General features: G+C 46.8%; 1 protein-coding gene across 1 annotated transcript; it reads left to right on the top strand.

Moving 5' to 3' along the window:
• Positions 1 to 18,098: 18,098 nt before the first annotated feature.
• On the top strand, positions 18,099 to 24,480 carry LOC108153281 (T-box protein 2). Its single transcript, XM_017283149.2, has 5 exons — positions 18,099 to 18,742; positions 19,238 to 19,394; positions 22,397 to 22,664; positions 22,761 to 22,898; positions 23,551 to 24,480. The coding sequence occupies exons 1-5, from the start codon at positions 18,652 to 18,654 to the stop codon at positions 24,349 to 24,351; spliced, it is 1,455 nt and encodes a 484-aa protein (XP_017138638.1). The 5' UTR covers positions 18,099 to 18,651; the 3' UTR covers positions 24,352 to 24,480.
• The last annotated feature ends 261 nt before the right edge of the window (positions 24,481 to 24,741 follow it).

Genomic DNA, 24,741 nt, shown 5'->3' with positions numbered 1-24,741 from the left:
GGCTCGAACTCCGACCACAAGCAACGATGATTTAATTTTCCAACACGCTTTCTACCACGCCAGCATGGGCTGTCTGAATCTCAGTTTTTGTGTGTTTTTTGGTATTTGTGGAATGATCGATGGCCTGTTGTTGAGATGATCACTTGCCGTGGCTGCCTAGCGGCTACTAGTTGAGATACTTAACGACGACCCAAGCATGCCGAAGAGGGCGCCTCTACCAACAGACGGCCTTATAATTTGTTAAGATGTTTGGGCGATCGATCGATTGATCAGCAGGCAGCTCTGCGTAATATTTATGTATATTTCTCACGTTATGGAGCTGTCTCCCCACCAATCCAGCTGGATGCGCTTTGGACAGTCTAAACTGTCTTTCGGCTACCGATCGACATCGCCGCGATCATCTAGGAGACGCCGTCGCCGCCGCCAGGCTTTGCCCCTTATCATCGGTTCGGCATCTGGGAACATTAAATAGCTACTTAAGATGCATTTCCAACCGGAGGTATCTCTTCTCAGAGTTTTCCATATCGATTACCAGGGTGGCATGGCATCCACAACGGCATATATATATTTATATAAATACACTTATACATATACATAAATATACCCAAGGGCGATTGACCTGATCCCTCTGGGCATGCGCACAGAAGTCGAAAGATGTAATTGATATGATCAGCGCGATCCGCAATTTTTGGCTGATCTTTTGCTTGGCGAAAATGTAGCAACTTTGTCGGCATTTTGTGCCTGTGATCACCGATCAGTATTGGTTTCTGCATTCTGTATTTGATCTATGATTGCTTTTTGCCCGTTTGCCAGTTAATTGCCGATCCAATCCGATCCGATCCCTTGTATTCTGTAAGTACATCCAGCGTCAACTGTCGCTCTGGTAGTCTAATCTCGTATGCCACTCACAGCTCACTCGCACTAATTAAAATAAATTCTGTCAGACATTCTCGTTTAATTTTTTCGCGCACCTTTTTTTGGCCACTGATCGGTGATCGCGAATCGCGAATCGCGGATCGGAGGAGCAAACATTTCATAACAGCACCCCAAGTAGAAAGACAAGAAACTGCCAAAGCCGAAGCGAGAAAACAAGCAATAAATACGTCAGCCAATACGTCAAATGCTTTTGGCCAGCTCCTAAATGACTGACTCTGACGAACTGACGGACTGCCTGTCTGTCTATCCGTCTGTTGGACTAACTGACTGGGCTTTGCTGGGTCCGTCCTGCAGTGACACAATTAAAAATGCACATTATTAATTAGTTGTTATAATTGCATTTAAAAATCCATTAATATTTATAGAATGCATAATAAATAATGAGGCGCAGTCGTGCTGGGCTCTCGGAATCGGAATCGGTCTCGGACTCGGACTCGGACTCCTAAGACGGCGACAACAACGCCTCTAAATGTCAAAACAGTCGGCCAGTAGCTGCTGGCCAAGATGGAAGATGGAGGATACGGCCAACTCCAGCCCCAAACCAGCTTCAGCTTCAGCCAGGTTTGGCAATTTATGCGCCCAAGAGCTTGGTCCGTTTGGACCGCAGCGTGATGTGTGTGGCATATTTCAAGTCATTTCGAGTCACAAGTAGCCTTTGACAAATTCGTCAAGAATGTGTCCGCAAGTTGTTAGGGGATTGCAGAAAGTGGAGTGAAGCATATCAGCAAGGCGATGGAGCTTGTCCATAGGTTATCAGAGAAAGATACCCTTTATGGGGTACAAAGTACGATCCCTCCCTCCCTCACTCTTATTTATGTATGTATATGTATTCCATCCTTACGATGTTCGATTTATGGTTTTATAATTACTTATCTCTTACCAGATCACATTCAGAGTTCTCACACCTGATATCCTTAGCCAACCAACCATAAATCTGTAGCGCATTGCCGCAGAGAGAGGGAGATCCCATTCTGGAGATCTTCGTATTTTTCTGGTCCAGAGAGCCTTCATAAATATTTATGTCTCGTCATTGAGTCCAATTTTTTAAAACGCATATTAAATTGTAAATTAAAAACAAATTTTTGTTGACTTTTCTACACTCCGGCCAGTCGTGTGTTTTATTGCAATGATATATGTATGTATGTATGTACATATGTATGGATGAATGTATCCTCTACCCCAACCCCAAGCCGATTCCGATTCTGAGCCCGAATCCGAAACCATAATTAAATTTTAACATTTCCACCTTTTTGTGTTGGGCTGTCCCTGTCCCTGTCCGCCGTCCGTCCGCATTGTCCAGTCCAACGAATGTCGCCGTCGCCGTCGCCTCCGTCCAGGTCCCAACGAAGATTCTCAGGCTGACCACGGCCCACGCTGTTCCCCGCCGCTGGTTGTCCGATGGGATCGCTGGAAAAGGGTGAAATATATCACTGGCGCCAAGGTACCGCCCGCTGGGGCCTAACGTGGTAAATTTTTTATTGCAGCCGTTTAGGCGAGCGTTTGACGGCCAAGGACATCAATCAAAAATTCTGTGATTCTGATTCCGAAGCTGATGCTGATGCTGTTGCTGTTGCTGTGATCTGAGGTTCTCTTTCAGTTTCAGCTCTTTACGATGCCCTCGCCTGGTATAGGTTGTGAGATGGGGATGTGGTGGATGTGTGTGCGGATGAGAACGTGGGCCCGACCATTAGACGGGTTCGATTTGAATGTCTTGGCGAAGCGTTAATATGATAATAGCACCTCTGTCTAGCTGAGAACCTGTTGGATGCTGTAGCCCTATGCTGATGCTGCTGCATCTTTCTCTTTTATGAAATAAGCAATTAAAAATGAATTTGAGCCAACATCATGCTGGCTCTTTAATAGTCAGCATTTAATTGAATTTCAATGTTTGCTTCTCTCGGTTATACGGCCGGCAGTGTGGTGGGTCCCCTGTGCCAGTGTGGCAGTCCTTAGTCTTTGAGTTAAACGTCTGCGATAGTAAACATTAATTAATTTAAACATTTATATTGGGATTTTATTAAACTGTGATGGAACTGGGACTGGGCGTACGTCTGAGGCTAGATAAGAGAATACACGCTGGTTTGGTGTATGGCTTGATGGCTGAATGAGTTATGAATGCTGACAGCAGCCCTATCATCATCCTCTGCAGTTCACATTTCCCAGCCACATGGATATCCATATCCATGGCTAACCTAATTCGATACATCTCACACCACTTTTCACATACAAAAACGGCACTCCAACTCTTGCCGTATTTTGTCAATTAACATGACTACCCGAACACCCACCGAACCTGCAACCTACGAAACATGAGTGCAGTCCGAGTGAGTGCATAAGTGAGTGGCAGCACATTAGTCAACCTTCTAACTAGACAAAACCATTTGTAACCGAACCATTTGAAAATCACCCAGTAACACCCATCCACGCCCTCTACACTAGCAGAGATTCAGCCAACAGTCGCATAACAGAACCCTTCAACGATAATTGAGGAGCACTGAACACTGCACACTGCTGTTGGTCAGTTGATGGGACTGGAACTGGAACGAGGACTGGGATCGAGACTGGAAGCGGGTCTGGTCTGACGACGACCGGCAACTGGCGCGACGTCTTCAGGCACGCCCCTGTCTCCCGATCGAGCCATGGCCCGATGTGACTCACCCTACCTCCGTGCACGGGCACGACCTATAAACTGAACGTGTTGCCTTTGCTGTTGTTTCAAGATCCCACAAGTCGAGCTGAAAATCGGTTTTAATATGTGAATGCGTTGATTGCCTCCGCTTTTTAATAAAATGATAACTTTTAGACCAGACAAATATTTCATTTCCTTTTCGACGATGGCGACGACGACGACCAGAGGCAGACACAGACACAACCACAGCGACAACCACAGCCACAACAACAGCAACAGGCACAGAAACCCGAAAGTCATCATCAGGCAGCCAGGCAAACGAGGGGCATATGACGGTGACTGTAGCTGCAACTATGGCTGTGGCTGTGGCTGTGGCTGTGGCGGTGGCCCATGAATGATCACTTTCCAGCACAACTTGGAGACTGGCCTGAACGTATTTGCACCTCTGAATTCGGTGGGGCCTCTGGGCCCCATCCAGACCCAAGCCCAAGCGTCAAAGCCAAAGCCAAAAGCCAAAAGCAGAGCCAGAGCCAGACAACCTTAGCGCCAGTCGGCCGCCAGTCGACCGCCAGTCGACCAGTGAAGGGCCAGTTTGGGTTCCGTCTGTACCGTCACCGTCCTTTCCTCTTTGGCCCCAAATCTCTGACTAACAAGCTGGTTCTGCCCCAAGTTCGGAGTTCGTGCGTGCCTCCAGTGCCCTTCTTCTTCTCTTCCTCCGATGGCGTGGGCTTGTGTGTGTGGCATGGTGTGGACGGGCGGTGGCAAGATCGTTTAGCAGCACACCGGCGCACTTCATTTTCCCCCCTTCATCCGCACCGTTCCAGCATTCCAGCCAAATTTGCTCACATCATGTAGAAATTGCTGCTTATTTGTTCGTGCCCTGCCCCGTGTGCCTTGGTGCAGTTGACTCCAGACTATATGAGTATGTATGTCGATGCCGTTGCCGGGCCTGATGTGGATGCTACGCTGCTGTGGCCTGGCGCCAGTTTTCGGGCTGCCCAAATGTGGCATTTAATAAAATTTCCCCTCTCCTCTGGTTGTATGTTGGAGCTTGTTTGGCCGCACAGTGGTTTTGGCAGCCCCTCAGGCTTCCCCTCCAGAGTCCGTAGTGCACATCATCTTATTATTTTGCTTGTGTTATTTAAGTTGTAGGGGATCTGGTATGTACTCTGTATGTGCTATTGAATACTTGACGGAGTGGTTTGCTGGTGGTCTAAACATTTTATAAAGTAAAGGAAGGCATTTGACGACCCCTCCTCTAGTTATGGTTCTACTCTAAGGAAAGTTACTCTGGGGCTTATGGTCGAATCCCTACTTTAAGCTCTCTCTATAGCTCACAGCCAGTTCGTTATAGCCGATCAAAACGGAGCACATACCCAGACCCAGGGCGAAGGAGGGGGAGAGAAGAATATCCTCTGCTCTGATGTTGGCGTTAACGAGACTTTTGACAGGTTGATTCATGCTCACGTCTCTGACTTGGCTTATTTGACCCAAAGTAAGGGCTGGCGGATTGTAAGAACCAAAAACTCAGCCCCAGCCCCAGCCCCAGCCCCAGCCCCAGTGCCAGCTGCAGCTCCAACTCCAAACTGTCCAAACGGACCGCCCGTCCATTTGTTGGTTTTTCTTCTTGTCTCGTGGAGGTTGGCCAAGAAACAGCACAAAGGCATATAAAGCAACATTTTTATTAATGACCACAAGGGCACAATTGCAAAGGGCGCCAAAAGGGCCACTTGGCTGGTAGAGAGATGAGGCACTGCACGGCACCGGCACTCAGGCGGATGGGTGCCTGAGTGCCTGCGAGTACATCCACTGGGGGGCAGGGCGTTCTCAGCGCCAGTTTTGAGTATGTGTTGAAATGTGGTAATTTGTCTCGCTTAGAAACGAATGCGACCGTCTGCCCCCAACGAGCGCAGGCCGCACTGTGTAGGCATCGATTCATTAATAAAACATTTGTTCGCCCGAAGAGGAGTCGAAAGAGTTAGAGATGGAGCTGGACGTGAAGCTGGAGCTGAGGCTGGAGCTCCTCGGGCTTCGTTTTCCATAATTCATAAATGCCAATGGCAACTTCCAACTCAACTACTGGTATTGAGTTCTTGTCAATAGTCTGGGATTAGAGAGAGACCCAACACCCCATACCTCTATACCCACTCTAGCAACAAGCAACAAGCAACGTGCAACCTGCAACGTTAAAGCTTTTCTCCATCCCGTATCCCGTATACCGTATCCCGTACCCCAGCACGTATATAATATTATTACTGGGCAAACAATAAATTTCACAGGTTAACGCGATCGCATAATGAGCCACGACGTCGTCCGAGTTGCAAAGAAGCAAACAGCAGCGGGAGCAACGGATTCAACACTTTGTTAGCCACCAGCCCTCCCTCCCGCCCCCCTTCAATCACCACTCCCCAATAGCTTCAGCTCCAGCTCCAGTCAACACCGCATTGAAGCACCCAATGTTTGCCTAGCTGCAGTGGCTGGACATGGGTCAGGTTACGGGTACGGGCGGTGGGAGTTCATGGTTTTTTCATGGAACTAGCAGCGACTTCAAAAGAATTAATTTACGCCTCACGTTGCAGCAACTGTTATGCAGTAGCTAAAGATACAGATAGACTTGGAGATGACGATGGAGTTGGAGTTGGAGTTGAAGAATGGAGATTGGAGGGGAGGATGTAACTGGAATGGGTCCCCAAGCTTGGAGCCCGCTACTGATTGGGATTGTGGGTATTTATTAAACTTATCAATATGATTGTCAGCAGTTGGAAAATATTTGTGTCCGAAGGTGTTAAAATGCATTTGCATAAACACTTGAGGAGTTGACATGCCTCATTTGGAGGACACCCCCAGACTGGACCTCAGGGGGTGGTTGGTTTCCAATGATTGGTTTCGTGCTTGGCTTCAATTTTCATTTTTGGCGGTAGATAATCCTCCGTTGCGTTTTAAAAATTCAATTACCTTTCATCTCCAGCTACCGCGCATAAAAAACAATGTCAAATTATGGAAAGAAAATTAAAGCAAATGTGTTCCACAGAGAAACAATACGGCCAGAAGGTACTACGCATAAATCCTATTACACAGCAGTAGCTCCACGCCTCAAAAGAGCAGACAGAGACTCCCTCCCCGTCAGCAGAGCCATGTTTATGACCATGGACCGACGAGGAGATGTTACATCTTCACACTAAGCCATTGAAGAAGTGCGGCAGGCCAACGCCAAAGGACCCCTGACATTGGCACTCCGCTGGATACCTTCCATGGCCTTGATCGGCCCGGCCGGCCGGCAGCACCAAAAGGCCAGACCAATTTGGCTTAAAATTACGCTACACTGATCAAAGGCAGCTGCGCCTAGATAGCGAGGAACCTATGTTGATGCTGATGCTGAAGCTGACGGGAAGACTGGATGACGAGATGTCTGGCTGGTGAAAGTGCAGTGACGTGTGGATCTGGGTCTGTTTCGGTGTCCGTATCTGACGATGATGCGCTGCGAGAGCGTTGCGATAAGCCTGTTCAATATCTGTTGCTGCCATTGATCTCACCTCAGCGATCCGCAAACGCAAACGCAACCGTACCTGTGATCCATTTTACAAGCCAATCGCTCCAGATAACACACAGGGCACTCACAGGGCCCTGGCTTGTCAATTGGGCGGACAGCGATATTGTTATGCTTATTACACCGACACAGCTACCGAAAGTATTTCGATCTCTCTGTATTTAGCTGTGTGACTTCCCAGGAGAAGTGTAGGAGTACAGAGAGAGGCCGGCCTGCACTTGGAGTTGGAGCTGGAGTTCTGAGGGCCGACCGACTGGGATTATCTCTTTATCAGCCTTAATCTCAAGTAGTTAATAAAGTGCGATGCTTTGTACTTTAACCGCTTCCATTGTCTGCCCCTGGCCAAGAGATGGGCCGGGGGACAGGGACGGGGACATGGCATCCGAGAGGATGCTGCTGCTGCCCAGATTCGTTGAGTGTGCGCCGATGCAGATAATCGTTTGTGGTATGCCGAAAGATGTGCATATCTGTATGTCTGTCTTCCCCTTAAAAACATTGCTGGGCGTGATTATCATATACACACGAGTACATAGGTAAAAAGTGATTTCCGCCCTGGGAAAACTCAAGCTGGACTCTGGAATGGAATTTTAAAAAAGCTAACGCTTACAAAGACTTGATTTTGAAAATGTTCTAACATAATGTTTCTAACAGTTTTACCATAAGAGTTTAAACATAACATACATATTCCATGTGTTTTCTCAACAATTAAAACCATCTTGAGTTCTGTTTGCGATCCCAAAATGTTAAATTGGTCTCATTCTTATCCAACATTCAATGATCCATTGAGTGTATCCTTCTCCAAAGATACAAACAAACATACATACAAAGATCAACCAGATCCAGATCCAGATCCAAGTGAAGAAGATAGATGAGAATGCCATGCCACTTAAGTAAATCTCACAGGGCTCCCATCCAAACAGAGATTGACAAACAGATGACGACAACATTCCGTCAATTGTCCCCAGAATGTCGCATCGCAAATGAAAACCAGGAGAGATACGACTGCTCGTACGACCCGACCCAACCCGACAGTGGCAAAATGATTGTTATCCTTTTACCAAGCCCCTTGTGGTAAGCCCAATCCCATTTGGCACAAACAATTTAAGCGAAAATTGTTTAAGCATCAGTAAAAATAAACTAAGAACCCAACCGCAAGATGCACGCACATGTCCCCGCAGCAGTACCACTCCCTCCTCCTCCTCCACCACTTCTCTCCCTGTACTGTACTGAAAGAATGGGTAAATCCTTTGAGCAAATCTTTGTGACAAACAAAAGTGCATACATTGAGTATCTTTAGGGAAATGAAAACAAACCCAAAAACTGGAGGAAAATGGGATCTGCGGGGCTGCAACAAACTGTAAAAACAAATTGCACTTTGTTTCAATTATACAAGGATTACATGGACCAGCGACATTGGAATGGGATGCGATGGAAAGGGAAAGGAAGAGTGGGATCTGGGACTCCTGAGATACAGATACAGATACAGATACATCTCAAGTGGCTCAGCCTCGGCGGCGTCTGTACAATTTGTACTTGATTTTAAGTAGGTGATTTCTATTATGCGAGACATTAGTTGTCATACAAACGCCCTATTCAAGCCTAAGGGCCAAGCCAAGCAAAGCCAAGCCGAACAGCCAACAGAACAATCGAACAACCGATCCGAGCACTTGATTAGCATATGAATACACTGTCAGTGCTTTGTGGAACACTCTCAAAATAATACCCATACGACGGTACCATAAAATCTCAAGTACCAAGGCATTGTGCTCATAACGCCGGTGCCTCCGGGAGAGAGCAATCTTTTCGCTAGGGCGATGGCGAATGCGATCCAGGTAGGATGTACAATAAAACCGCAGGTTCTGCAGCTCTTCAATGGCTCTGAAGCGGGGAAATTCGCTGGAAATTCCTAGCCATCGGCCAGTTGATGTGCCATAAAATTATAGCTGCTCATAAAATTCATTAATTGCTGCTAAATGCGCGTCATTAGTCAACACGCGGCGGCGGTGGCTCTACGCCTAGCTCTGTCTATGACCAGACTTTTCCAGGAAGCACACCACAGCACCACGGCACCGCAGGCCACGGCAACGCGTCAGGCTGGGAGGACTAACGAGTTGGATTGGGTTGGACCGTACAGCCCCGGCGACAGGGCGTCGCGTGAAAATGGTGATTAATGCTTTTAGTGCGTGGATTTAATGTGGAACACGATCGGACTAATCAGCTGCCGCTGTCGCTGCCGCTTTCCATGCCCCTGCTACAGGTACCACCGACCCGAATGGAATGTCTGTGGAAAGCCCCGCAACAAGTGTGATTGATAAAGGGCGCCCGGGCGAAAGGAGAGCTGCTTAATGAACCAAAGCAGTGCATGTTCCATGGAATATCGGAAATAGATAGTCTACAAAATATAATAGCTGTGGACCTGTAGTACTGTAGAAGATTTACTGTAGGAGATTTTCCAACAGTAGCCCGATATTGTTCGTATCCACAGCTAATTTTATGGACATTTTCCAGATTTCTAGTTAATATCTATCAAAAGGTAGAAAGTACAACCAATTGATGCATTAGAAAATACACTTTCCAGCACTTTCCGAACACAGTTCCCTCTAATTCCATTTTAATAATTGTATAAGTACAAGAACTTTCTGAGAAAATTATTATAATGAAAGGCAGAAGTGACTGAGAGCCATCGGGAGAGAGGCTCCCGATTCCGGTCTCCGGTCTCCAGACTCCGCTTAAGAGACGCCACACAGAAAGCAAACAAATGAAGGGAGGGGGAGAGAGATGGGTAAAGCAGAAGAAGCATGTGCAACACCAGAAACTCGAAAAAATGTGTCTACTTCATTCATAAGATGTTTTAGTGGCGCCTGGCGCCAACATATTTCACTTGCGTGCCGCAATCGTGGTTTTTTGTGGGGAGTATCTGTGTGTTTGGACATGCATAGTTGCATAGGTGTTCGTGTGTGTTTTAGTGTGTGTGTGTGTGAGGCTACAGCTCGAAGCACTTGACTGACAGTGCCAACATTTTCATTTAAGTCAAATGCCTGCCCCAAGATTACTTTTCCATTTGAATGCATTCGGGTTGATTTAGCGTATCGCTCATAATTTGTTTTATGGTTTTGCATTTAGATTTCGGGCCTTGGGGCACGCGGCTGATAACTCTCCCAGAACTGCCGCTGCAGCTGCAGCAGCTCTGATTCCGCCTATCGTTGTTGCGACTGCTGGCTGCTGGCTCCTGGTTAGAAATGGAAAGTGCCATTCTCCCCGCCAGAAGCTAGCAGCCAGAAGCCAGAAGCCAGCAGCTGCTGAGCGCGTGTCATCGGGAGGAGTGGTGGGACGCGATAAGCCAACACTCACACCCGCCCATTGTGGTTCATAATGATATGGAATTCCTTGGGGCCCCCACACGGCGGAAACGTTTCCATCGCTGTGTTCCATGGCTGTTAATTTTAGTACAAATTCGGGTCGAAAATAGCCAAAATGCCCACGCAAATATTTTGCTGGATGAGCCAGCGTTCAGCAGCGCAGATCGCTGATCGCTGATCGCTGATCGCCCCGTCATCGTCGCTATTAACAGATCGAGTAAGTGAGCGTCCGGCATGAGTCGGAACTTAGGGAGTCTGGAGTCTGTCCGAGTCCGAGTCCGAGTCCGAGTCCGAGACTGTGGCTCACATTTATGGGTCGTCGGATCGAGTCGAGTCGCCAAAGCTCACCCTATTGACAATTTCAATTTTAGTTTGGACAGCGCATTGGGGCAGGCAGGTGGAGTGGAGTGTTGGAGACGCGAGTCAGCGCGTCTGAGGCTGCCGCTGCGGCTGCTGTTAAATATTTTGTTATTTTCATATGTAAATCTTGTTTAACGACTCTGTATGAATTCGTATGTAGCATGGGGTATACTCGTATTTATTGTGCCGTTGATTGAATATGCAAATGCATTTTCACACGTTCGGGGCAACCATCCATACCATCCTCAATCAGCAGCCAGACAAAGGCAGACAAACAACCAGCAGAGTGGCCCTCCATCTGAACTTCTCTTCTCTTCTCTGGGACATGCCTTGAGGAGGGTTTACGGTTGCGCTTACCGACAGCAGACGTGTCGGGTTGGGTCGGATGGGTCCGAAGCTGTAGGTGATAATGTGAGCGAGAACTCCCCATAGAACACACCTCTTTTTCTCCAAAAATTTCTGATATAAAAATTAATATTGCCCAATAAATCTGTCAAAAATTATGGTCAACTTGCTTAGCAACACAAAAGGAAACTGAGAAACAAAACACACAAATAATTAATAAAAAAAAACAAATATGTATTTAAAATTATGTTTGCTTAAAAGACAACGAATAGTGAAAACCCTACTATAAGAAATGGAAGTTTGGGATCATGAAATAGTAATTATACCAGCGTTGAATGATTAAAAAAATGTTTAAATACATAGAAAGTTAAAGTCCGAAGTACATATATTCAATTTTCCCAAAGTTAGTTGCTGGAATGAGTATCTAATATGTTTGGGGATGCATTTATTCTAGTGTTCCTTTAATCAAGAGTCGCGGCGACCAGTCAGGTTTTTTCCCAGACATTTACCTGTCAAATGTTGCACTCGCTCACGAAAATGATGGAGCGAAGAGTTTTAATTTTATGACGCAGCAAAGGAGGAAGGGAACCCTGAGACAAACTCGTGGAGAACGAAAGGGATGACGATGATGGCGCCAAGAAATTAAGGTAACACGCCAAAATAAATAAAAGGATGGAAGATGCCCAACGACAACGGCTGTCCCGAATGATCCTTGATCCTTAAATACCAAAGGACCACTCTGTTGGGCGTACAATGAGAGATGAGAGAGTGGCTAGTGGGCAGCCACTGAGACCGAGTGCTGGCACTCTCACGAACAACTAAAATCTATTAATTATGCAGCTCGTTGGCTTATCTACAACAGCATCGGTCTTGTTAGCCACTATTAATTGACTGTGAAAGGTCCGATTCATTCAATAAAAGTCCCCATATAATGTAAACGGCTCAACACTTTCCCACAACACAGGGAAACAGAGAAACACACAGAGAAAATCAGGTCCATTGACATTCGATGCATATCCCCGTATCCAGCATATCCATGCGTATCTATTAAACCAAATACAAGATCGTATCTGCCAGTTACATAAAAACGGCCGGTCATCCTGAAGCGAGTGAATTGCCGCAACAGTAACAGCAACCGCAACGCATTCAACAGATTGAATCGGATCGGATCGCATTGGGATCGCTTTGGGATCGGATCCAAAGTTAATTATGCTCCCAAAAAAAAAAGCCAAACATTTTTACGAGCGAAATTTGTAATCATTACCACATTCATATGCAAATGGGGGCAACCGTCCGTCCAATACGTACCTTGGGTATCTTGTATATGTTTATCTGAGAGAGCTCTGGCATGGGTATGGGTACAGGTATGGGTATGGGTATGGGTATGCGGCTTTGGGCCAGCTGCTCGAACGGCAGCTACGCGTCTGTCGCTTCTGTGCTGTCTTGGCCTTTGTTTAGGATTGTGGGGCCCTGATTTCTGGTGTTAAAAGTACCGTATTGTTTGCCATATATAGCAACAACATGCTGTCCACGCTACAATATGATAACGAACTCCCAGACTCTAATTTATTTACATCTCTGTCTCCATCTCTCTCTCTCTCTCTCTCTCTTTTAAAACAAACATAAATTCTCCATGTGACAAGTTTTAATTTCTTCTTTTTCCGCTCCTCCTTCAATTCCATACCCCCCATCCCTGCTCCTCAGCAGCTCAGGGGCCCTGATTCGCTTTCAGTTTTTAGACGTTTTTGTTGATCTTCTCCCGAGACTCAGTTCGGTAGCTGCCGAGGTTGTGAAAAAGCTTAAATTTTAATCAAAACTAGATCTTTATCTTCCGCCATTTATTTGCCGTTTAACAAATATTTTCATGCTTTTTTGCCCCCTCTCTCTCTCTCTCTCTCTCTCTCTGTATCCCCCTTTATCTCGCTGCCTCTAGATGAGTCTCTGATTCGGATTCTGATTCTGAATGTGGCTTGGCCTAATCTCGTTTGCTCGTTGTTTGTTTCTTTTGAGGACTTGGGGACTGTAAATATTTAAGCTTTTGACGCCTCACATGGCCTGGAATAGTCACTGGTACAATACGTAGTGCTCCATTGCAGGGGTAGCATAAATTGTTCTCGCTTTGCCGCCATTAGGTAATGGCCGTGCCTATTGTTTGACTTTGCGCCATATTTGTTTGCGACCCCGTTGGGTGTGTGCGTGTCGTCTGCCACGTCCGCCCAGGGGACGGGGGTGGTGGCGGTAGCTTCGGCCCAGCGGTACGGAGGGAGGTGTATGGGCATGTATCTCGCATGTAACTCGGTTGCCAGCCCTTGGAAGATTACTATTTTGAGCGCCAAACAGTGAAAGCTAATGGGAAACTTTTGAGGAGACTTGGCGTCAAAAGTTCCAGGAGTACCGCTAATATTTTAGGGAAAACATCCATATACTACGTACATATATGTATCTATGGTATTTGAGATTTTCCCCCCTTTTTTTAATATAAATTCCACTCGGTAATAGCTCAATCTTCTTCTCATTCCAGCGTACTTTTTAATTCCAATTAACCCGCTGTACATTTTCTCTTTTTTCAGATAACTCCATGCCCTAGACGGCAGAGAATTCCTTATTTAAATGAAGCCCCAGCTAATGCATCATTTCTGATTAGGATTCGTGGAAGCGTTGCCACCATTAAAGCGAAAGTCTTGACGCCATTCGAGAGAGTAATCATCATCCGAGAGCAGAGCTAACAACAAGTGCAGACCATAAAGTGTCAACTATGACTAGTGCCATTAGTACACACACCAGCTACACATACAGCAACAGATACATATACAAAGATAGATTGTACAGCTAGAACCTTGGCCAAAGACCGATCCATGGAGTGTGCGATGCTCAAATAAGAAATGGAATCAGAGACAGTCCGACTCTACTATATGGGACTATGCACTATATTTGGCTCTGTGACGCTATAGACCAGCAAACAAACAAATTTCCAACACTACGAGTCGAGTATCCATGGGTTGGCTAGATAATGGAGTCAGAGTCGGAGACAGAGGCAGAGGCAGAGGCAGAGGAAGGCCCATTGTTGTCACGAGATTAAGGCATTTCCTCTTTGACGTTAGCGCGCTAGAGCTCCGCTCCGCTCGCTCTCTCTCTCTTTCGGTCTGTACGTTTTTTCCCCCATCTGTGGCTTCTTTATCACAGCCATTGTAATTGCGCACTCAGGCCAGAGCCGATCCCTGATCTGGCTACTGGTCCAGGGTCCATGGTCAATGGTCCAGCGACAACAATTACATTACCCCGCGGTTATGACCAGATCGTAGTCACTCAATCAAAGGCGAAGGCCGCCTCGAAAATAAGGTAGCGGTAGCCAAAGAAGCCGTCAAATTGTTACGCATAATGGATATTTTTATCAGGCGAAATGGTTTCGTTTCGTCTCGTCTCTTCTCTCTGCGAGCATATATTGTATCTATGTATATCTCATCTCGGACTACTGGGCGAGGAATTTTCTTCTTTTGTCGGCAATCTTCTGCCACTGTCTTTGATGTCAACGTTTTGGCCAATGACTTTTTTCTCTAGATTTGCTTTGGGCTCCAAGCCCTCTGTTTTGACTAGACCAACCTGTCTTTATAGAGCGGTTAAAGCCTTGAATGATGGATGTAGTTATTTGGCAATTGTTTTTGAAAATCAGATTTGAATGCATGATCTTGTTATTACACATGCCATTAACACGCATCTCCGCCAAGTGCCAACTCCATGGGAGGAGAGCTTCGAAGGTAAGCAAACAAATATTATAGTTCGGGAAATATGCAGATTCTTCAGATGTGGAGAGCAGACCCAAACCGAACGGAGAGCCAGTAGCACTTGAAATTTTAATATATAGTAATATTGTAATAGCTCAAGGGTCTACACAACACAACAGAAGCGCCTCTCAGAGCGTCGCGTCGTCAGCAACTTTAGCACTTCAGTTTGAAAATGTTGGGGTCGGGTCGGTTCTGAAAAGCGTAAAGTAGAAACAGTCCACAGTCAGTCCACAGGGAAGGAGTGGAAGAGTAGAGTGGAGCGACTCGGGTCTGGCTCTCTGTCTGGTCTGGCATCTTGTGTCGTATTTACTTATGATAATTTGAGAGCAAACAGCGTTCGACAATGTAGTGGAATAGAAGCTGTAGCTGTAGCTTGAATTTGAATTTGAGTTGATGCTGGAGCTGGAGCTGGAGCTGGAGCTGGAGGAAAGAAAAGGATTACGTTTTTGGGGCAATGAATGTGCAGAAAAACAAAAACGAAACACACGATTAAACACCTCTCAATTATAGGAGGGTCCAAAGGGTAGGTCTGGGGTCTGGGATCTGATGTCTGGCTTGCTTTTGGTCGGGTCTGGTCGGGTCGGGGACCATCGAAAGCTGTCAAGTGGCCTGCCATGGAAACACATGATTATGATGCCTTCTTGTTGGGTCAGTTGCTGTTGTTGACCCTCCACTCCGCTCCGCTACTGGCTGTCTATGATTTTGCTGTTTTTCCTCAATGTTGATTGAGTCACTTAATTTGCATACAAAAGTAGATTTGCATTGCCCCAGCCAGACGTCGTGTTGCAACAATGGAACTACACATGAGTACACGTACACATCCCTCTCAAGTGCCAGCCCGTTAATAGTCGTCTTTGGAGGCGCTAGGGCTTGCTCAAACAACCTGACTGAACGACTAACTGTACGACTGACTGACTGACTGACTGACTGACTGGCTGGCTGGCTGGCTGGCTGGCTGACTGAACGATCGGCTCTGAATGTGAGCTAAAAGTTTAAATCAATAAATTGCGGATCGTCAATGGCAGATGAGTGCTGGCTGGGGCTGGCTGATATGAGATGGCGGCACAGGGTAAGGCATATTTTCCATGGAAAATTACATTGCTTTGGTAGACGTGGATTTATGGTAATTTTAATTTGAACAGCCGTGTGAGAAAGAGGGCTCGTGCTTCCCAAGTACTCCAATCCGAGATCTTAACTCATTTCGCAACTGGGTGGAAAGACAGACGACACGGTGCACTTCACAATTGGCGACGCAGTTCAAGGCTGTTCCGTTAAGTTTAGGTGCATGTAAGTAAAGGTTCTCCTATTTACTTCTGTTTCTCTGTTCTTTGATTGCCTTGTGACGACAGGAATGTTTGGCTGATAGAAGCTAGTCCAGAAAACTGAAGAGATTCGATTCCTAATCGCTCTTTGCCTCCACTCCACCTTTCCTCCACACTGTTAGCCGCCAGATATTCTTCCTCTATGCTGATTAAAGCGAGTGGATTGCGTCTGTCTGGCTTCTGACTTTTATCTTCTGTCTCCTGGCTACCTGTAGGCCCATTTATCCGGAACTGAACGGAAGTTAACCGAAATGCATTAGTCAAACAGCAGGCGCAGGGGCAGCACCAATTAGATGGGTGCTGACAAATTGCACAGCTATTTGCAGAGACCCTGCAGGATCGATGTCTAATTGTTGGAAGAACCATCCCGAAACCGAAACCGAATCAAGCCCAAACCCAAACCGGATATGTGCGCGACCAAATGTGAAAACTTAGTGGAGAATGGAGAGAGGTGAAGGGAGAGAGGAGAGCAAGCAAACACATGGCTTGGCCAGAACGCAATTCTGCTAATAGTAAATTAATTTCACTCTCTTATCGCCAGTGGCTTTGGCTGTGGCTGTGGTTATGGAAATAATGCGTTGGATGTTAGATGTGTCAGGCCGGGAAAGTGCTGTGTAAATTAGCTTGGATAACTGCCTGAGCCTCAGGAATTTAGCAGTGATGCCATAGCAGATAAGAGCCTCCCTCTTGTTTGATCGCCAAAGTCTTACGGCGGAAGTGGCAGGGGCAGTGTTTGCCCATCGAGAGGGACAAACACGAGACCCAGTACGCGGGAGCACGTTTCTTATCCGCTTTCCCACATTTGTATGTACATATATACGCTATATGCTTGATCTCTCAGTCAAAGTTCAATTAAATTAGTTAATTGCTTTAATTAGTTTCAAATTTGTAATTAGGCAACTGAGCAGCATATTCCGTAGCGTAGCGACACGCGCTTCCGTCGCTTCGAAGCTCGAACAAATGTTTTGTCAAGATCTCTAAAAGGTCAGATCGACAATCCATGAGTATGTGCGATGCCAGATACCACCTGCAACGGCAGCAACATCATCAGAGAGACGCCATATCGAGCCGTGGGATATGGGTATGGGGTATGGGTATATGCTGCCATATCAACACCGGAATGACGCAGCGTCAAAACCGAAATAAAAAACCAAATAAAACAAATGAACAGCAAATCGACAAACACACACTTACGTACATACATAACACACATACATACATATGTACACTGCACGGCTTGGGCTCGGGCTCGGGCTCGACAAGAGGACCAGACCACCATGATGGCAGCGGGCTACAAATGGTCAAAGTATAAAAACAACAAAAATGATGCCAAAAAGCAGACACAGAGAGAGAAAAACAATTTCAATCATGATGATCATAATTAAAAAGGCAACACAAGATCGAGAAGAGACACAGCGACAGAGGGACAGAGGGAGAGAGACAGAGAGAGAGGGAGAGAGGGAGGGAAGCAGACACAGCCAAAAAAACAGACGAGCAGCATGTTGCTCTTCCTCCTCCGCTGACTGTGCAACTTCGCACTTCAGAATTAGCCACAATTAGAGAGGGACGAACAGAGACAGCATTTACCATTCAACATTCGAGGGCGGAGCTACTTGGTCTGGAAGAGCGAGACAATTGTTCAAAATGGAGGTGCCAACACAGAGCGGGATAGCTATGTAGACGAAGTCTGAAACAGCCAATGGAAGCAGGGGCTCTTGGCGCAGAGCAGAGTAAATCGAAGACAGAGACAGAGTCAGACTTCGACTTCGCGCAGGTAATGGTAATGGTTATGTCGATCAATGGCTCAAAACGAGTCAAGCTCGTTTCCAGCTCGATCCTCCAAGCAAATGGAACTTGTTCATTTGAAATGCGAACTTGGCGAGCGCAAGACACGACCGTCGGCAAAACCAAAACCAAATCCATAAATCTCGTATATCTAGTATATATATGTAATACGGTTACGGTCCACCATTACGTACTCGTACTCGTATAGCCCACTTTTGGCTACTCATTTGGCGGCTGCTCTGCTCGATGGCTGCTTTGACACCATCGCCAAATCAAATTAACACCCACGCGCATCTCAGACCTCAGACAGTTGTGATTGCTGGTGATTTGCACAAATTTGAACGCTAATCAGAGACGTCTCGTGCAATCCAAAAAATAATAACAAGACCACAAGACCACCGCTAGACTAAAAACAGACTCTCTGTCTAATGTTATCATTAGTCAGTGTACTTTATATATTTTGGTATTTTTTGACTGTGAAACCATTGTGCCAAAAGTGACAAAAACTAAACAACAGAAGATCCATCAAGTGTTAATATATACTAGAAGATATTTTAAGATACGATAGCCACCACAACCCACCACCATGATCACCATGAACGAGCTGGTGGATCTGCGGATGCAGCAGCACATAGCCCACGAGATATATCGCCAGCAGATCATGCAGCGAATACCAGGTAAGCAGCGTCCCCATATCCCAGATATATCACTCATCCGACCCGTTACATTGAGTTCGCCACAAAAGCTGTTAAGCACCATCAGTCAGCATTAATGGCCGTTACATTTGGCGATCAGTCTGCCATCACACCGATCGATTTAGCTGATCATAAAGCTGAGTAATGTGGCAAAGTGATGGCTGCTGATCTTGGGGCCCAGAAATGATATATCAATTGCGTTTTTCTTGTTGCCGCCGATCGTTAAACAGCGGGATCGTCGTTCCTCCTTAAGTATGTATATATACTTCTTTGTACTTAATTACGCTGATACATTTTGGGAAACTCTCATGTTATATCCTTAATTGGAGGCATTAAGGTATTAAGGTGGCCAAAGTTTAAATTGGAATCGATCCGTTCAGAAGGAGTTATCTTGTGTTATTTTTGGGTTTGTGAATCTTAATGAAGAATTAGAAGATTCCTTAATCTTATTCAACCTTCACTTTTCCACCATTCCAGATCCCTTTCCCCCCATGCTGCCCATTCACATGCCACGCCACGTGATCATGCCACCGCGTGTGACACTGCCCGGCGTGGATATGACACTGCAGAACGACGATCTGTGGAAGCAATTCCATCAAATTGGCACCGAAATGATCATCACCAAGAGTGGCAGGTATGTACATACATGCAAAGGGATCCCAAAAGCAACCCAAATGCAACCCAAATGCAACCCAAATGCAACCCAAATGCAACCCAAATGCAACCGAAATGAAACCCAAATGAAATCCAAATGTGGCATCCACCACTCTCAAATACTCGTAAATATGGGGAAGGGTAAGATAGAGCTAAAATGGAATACGGCAGAGATCGGAAACAAACATCGGCATCGGAGCGATGCATTAGCATGAACGTGAAAACTAATACCCGAAACGCAGGGCAAAGAAAAACAACCAACCAAGACCAAGCAAAAGGGGCACTTAAAGAACCAAAAACATGCCTAGCCCAGTGCGCCATCCACCGAGTGGAAAGTAGCTGGTGGCTACTCGAGAGGATGTTGTCGGCGGCGGCGGCGGCGGCCGTGTCTTCATCGGATTGATTGCCGTCATCCGTTGTCGACGGCGCTGCTGTTAAAGGCTCATTAGATGCAGGCGCCTGCAAATTGTTTACAGCGGTGTCGCGACAACAATTTTCACAGGCAAACAAGGCGGAAGGATGCATTGGCAGGATGTGAAATTGCAGGTACTGATTGCTGCTGAGCTGTGGCCTGTACCACAGCCAAAATGTGCATAATGCACTTTTTGGGCTATCGCATGAGGCGTAAAATGTACAAGTCCAATGCCACTTTGCGTGTCCAGATTGAAGATAGGAAAATGGGAGAAGAGAGAGGATAGGGGAGAGGGGAATGGCATCGAACAACGAGCATCTAGCATCGGGTATCGAGAATCAAAGCCATAGCGCAGCCGCCTAGAGATATTTGATCGTGTATCTAGATACACGAATTGGAGGACGACTACCTAAAAGTGTCCGCCACTTGTTCGAATGTGCGTAAAGTGGCGTCATCTTAATTTATTATAGGCCGTCTATGGACGCTGAAAGCAGTGGGACGTCCTGTCGGTCGTCGGCATTTCTTTTGGATACGGACAGTCGGACAGTGGGACGGCAGGATAGCAGGAGCGCACTCGACGGACGGACATGCTCGACTGGCATAAATCTTTGCGTCAAGGATACTCTGTTGTCATCTTTGTTGCTTTTAGCGTATTTATTGTGGCGCCTGTCTGCAGACAACCTGAACAGAGACTCTACCCGAAATATGTACAGGTTCCCGTCCCTATGCTTTACTCCGCTTCGTGCATTCGTGCATCTGTATATGTATCTGTATCTGGGAATACGTATCTGTCGGATATGCGAGCCAAGCGCACGCCGCTTTGGCATCGGCAATGACAATGACCACAGCTTGTCGACAGATACGAGCAATTTCACACTTGGCCCTCTCGGGAAGATGCCCAACTGGCGATAACAGCAACAGCAGACCGACCCCAGACCACAACTGTGACTCCACGATGATGATGATGATGATGATGACGATGATGATGATGATGATGACCGATCGAAAGGGCTCCCAAAACATTAACATAAACTTTTGAGTTCCACCAAAGAGTGCTCGAGTGCTCGCTTACTAGCCAAAACTCTTTCCAAACTCTTTTCACTCCCTCCCTTGCTTTAGAATACATACATATACATATGCCATGAATTATTCATAGTGTCTGCGTATTAAATACTTTTTATGCTCATCAAAAATGTTTTATGTGAAATGCAGTCCCGTCCCCGAATCTTCAACGGAGCTCTCGCTCTCGCATCTCCTCTTTCATGCAATCGATTTGAATTTTTAATGACTAGGCGCCAGAGTGCCACCGTCTGCCCAGTACCCAGTGGCCCAGTACCCAATCCGAATCCGAATTCAAATCCCATGCTCGGCCTAGACTAGGCCTATGCCAAGTGGCGCTCATAAAAACTAATTAGTTGCTTGTCGAGGCCTCTCTTGCCGCTTGAACCATTCGATCTGTTTGGGTGGTAAAAGCGCAGACGGCCATTAAACTTAGATAGAACAAAGCGTATCGTTTTACGTACGATAGAGAGGAAATGAAATGACTTCGTCACGATGCTTTTACGCGGAGTGTGTATGGGTAAATGCAGCAGATGGAACATCTCTTAGAGAATTATAGGGTAACCAACGAGTTCATCCTTGAAGTGAGACTTCCCAAGTGGAGTCCCGATTCCACAGACCGTAATTTTTTTCCCTGCACCTGCACAAGCGCTAAACCGAATGCCGTCAAATGTTCAGCATGCCCCTCACTCAAATCTTGCATCTCGCTCCGCTTCTCCGACTACTAATTATGCGCAGACGCGCCAAAGATATCGATCTTAACAAATCGTTTGTCCAAAAGAATTCACCGGACAGCTCGGACAGTTGCCAAAAACACAGACCAGACCAGACCCAGAAACCCAAGCAGAGATCGTAGGCCGAGCAGAGCCAAATTGAAAATGAAATTCTAAACCACACGAATGTCGAAATATTCTGGGCTCTTTGTGGTCTAATGGAATTCGAGACAAACAAACCAAAAACTGAAACAGAAACAGAAACAGAAACAGAAAGGCAGCCAGCATTAAAAATAAATGTAAGCAAAGCAAAGCGCAGTCGAGTTCAATTAATTAATCATCGGTCCGAAAAAAATATAAAAATCATTGCCAAAAACACGAAACAGCTCTCTAGGCAGCCAGAATATCGCAGATATGAGCATCGGACAAACAGTTTCTTCTGCATCTTTCTTTATTTTTATTTATTTATTTTTTTGAACTGGCGCCAAGAGCCGTGAGCCAGGTGACCACCTGCTGTGCCTGTAGCAGAGGCCTCGGATGGCATCGGATCGGATCGGATCTTTGTTAGCACAGAGCAAACCAGACCGCGAAGAAGCGGATCCCTCTCCCGCTCTCTATTTGGTTTGGGCTAATTACATGGCGCATGGAATGGAAAAACTCACAATTAAATATTTGTAACGCCCACGCACTTTTCGGAATAGGGAAAGGGACAGGGACCGGGCTCTTTTTGTCGATCTACCATGACTTTATTTGAGTTTGTTCAATAAACATGGGTTTCAATTTTCCTGGATTTTTCAGACGGATGTTCCCCTCCATGAGATTGAGCGTCTCCGGCTTGGAGGATGAGACCAACTATTGCGTCCTACTTGAGATGGTGCCCATCGGCGATGCCCGCTACAAGTTCTCCGGCTCCCAGTGGGTACCGGCTGGAGGAGCCGAACCGCAGAGCCCCCAGCGAATGTATCTGCATCCGGACAGCCCGGCCACAGGCGCCCACTGGCAAGCCCAGCCCATTCTCTTCAACAAGGTGAAGCTGACCAACAATACCCTGGACAACAGTGGGCATGTAAGTGATATGCGCTTTGAAGTATTCTCCGGTTACTAATGAATCCCCTATCATCCCTGTACCCCTACCATTCCGCTCTGTTCTGATTTCCTACAGATTGTCCTGGCCAGCATGCACAAGTATCAGCCGCGTCTGCATGTCATACGCACCGCTGATCTGGCGCAGATTCCCTGGGCCCCACAGCAGGCCTTTGTGTTTGCCGAGACCGAGTTTGTGGCCGTGACAGCGTATCAGGTAAGTGGCCCAGCTCCGAAGTTCCCAATCCCCATTCACTCTCCCTATGGGTTTCTGTTTCTTGCCAATACATTGAGCAGTGACTGCACCACACACTAATTGGTTAATTTTCGGCAAACGAGCAGCGATCGCTCACGCCATGGGTAACTTGGTCAACGTCTCAAATTAGCATGGTACGCCCTTCGCCCTGCGTCCTGCGTCCTCGTCTGGGGCTAGGGTTAGATGGGCAGGCAAGATTGTTGTTTTAGGAAGTTGGATAGCCACATCCTTGTAAATTTTAGCCATGCTGTGTTTTTGTCTAGGTCTGGACCCATTGACAGGCGACGCCAGTCGTCAGTCTGCGTCTAATTAGCGTGATCGCCTCGCCAAGATCGTCTTCTCATCCTTCTCATCCTCGTCCTCCTTCTCAACATCGTCACAAAGTTGTCAAGTCACGAGGAGGGTCACTCCAGATTGACTGGAAACGAGATGGCGCTGGTGCTGGTCTTGTAGCTGCTCTTGTGTCAAGTGTCAAGTGGCCTTGTTACTTAACGCCAGCTATTGTCAATCTGCAAGACTGTTACTTAAGATTATGTATAGCTGTCTGCTGGAAATCGTCATATTTCACGCAATCTCGTCAACTATTTCTCCGTTTTGCTTTTGCCTTTCACAGAACGATCGCATCACGAAGCTGAAGATCGACAACAATCCGTTTGCCAAGGGCTTCCGCGAAACGGGACAATCGCGCTGCAAACGCAAGATGTCTTCATCGCCAACCGGTGAAGATCAAGATCAGTCGCTGTTGCTGTCACAGCCACAGACACAAGCACATCCACAGTCTCAATCCCAGTCCCAGTCCCAATCGCTTGACATGTCACCAACAAAAGCCAGCGAAACAAAAACTACAGCGGACAACAGCAGTCGCGATCTCGGATCAGATGGGCCGCAAATTAAGCGATTGAGATCAAATGGTTCCGCCTGCTCCTTATCCTCATCGCTGGACGGCAACGGTAGTGGCGGTGTCGGCGTCGGCGGCCCAGAGCCTGTGCCAATGTCTGTGGCTGGCGCCATCTCCATGGGACTGGGATCGCCGCCCCCAGGCCTGGGGCAACATCGCAGCGTCTTCATGCAGCACTTCCAGACCCTTCTGCGACCCTCGCTGGTGGACCTGGCCTGCACGTATTTCGGACGCAGCGCTCACGACTACAATGGCGCGATGCCGGTTTATCCGCCAGCCTCCATTTTGCAAGCTGCTCTTCCCCCACTTCCTGCTCGGCCACTGCCGCAGGACATTTCCGGTGGGGAGCCGACGTCGGATGAGTCTGGGGCGGATGACCTGGAACTGGATGTGGGGAGCGAGACGACAGCAACGCCGTTGCAGCAGCAGGAGCAGCAACAGCCAGTAGAGCAGCCCCCGGAACCCTCCACCAGGAGCAAGGGCTTTAGCATATCCGCCATTTTGGGCGGCAACTAGAGAAGGATGCCTCATGAGATCCCTGCTACTAATTCTGATATTACCCTTGCCTGATTAGATCATAATTAAAATTTTTTTTTTAATTTTACTTTTTTTTTAATCAAAATAAAGTTACTACTGCTTTACTTACTTGTTTACTTACGTACTTACTTACTCTAAGAAAAATACTCGAAAATGCCTTTTAAATCTTTTGGAAATTTTAATCGATCGGGATCTTTAGGTAAAATGGCATTAGGTAAATCTTGCTGCTGGCTCGGGCCCTTAAAGCCTCTACGCCCACACTCCGCTGTAGGTAAATGAACATGTTACATCCCATCTAGGGATGCAGCATGCAGCGTGCAGCGTGCAGCGTCTCTAGAGTTGCAATCACAACTTCCGCTAGACATTAAT

The sequence above is a fragment of the Drosophila miranda genome, chromosome XR (genome assembly GCF_003369915.1).
Source record: "Drosophila miranda strain MSH22 chromosome XR, D.miranda_PacBio2.1, whole genome shotgun sequence".
Taxonomy (NCBI): Eukaryota; Metazoa; Arthropoda; class Insecta; order Diptera; family Drosophilidae; genus Drosophila; species Drosophila miranda.
The sequence above is the reverse complement of the archived record's forward strand: the minus strand, read 5'-3'. Positions and strand labels throughout refer to the sequence as shown.

Excerpts from the sequence above, each read along its gene's own strand:
- LOC108153281 (XM_017283149.2), top strand. The coding sequence starts at position 18,652 with ATGATCACCATGAACGAGCTGGTGGATCTGCGGATGCAGCAGCACATA. Across the intron at positions 18,743-19,237 it reads GATCATGCAGCGAATACCAG|ATCCCTTTCCCCCCATGCTG; the intron begins GTAAGCAGCGTC and ends CCACCATTCCAG. Across the intron at positions 22,899-23,550 it reads TGGCCGTGACAGCGTATCAG|AACGATCGCATCACGAAGCT; the intron begins GTAAGTGGCCCA and ends TGCCTTTCACAG.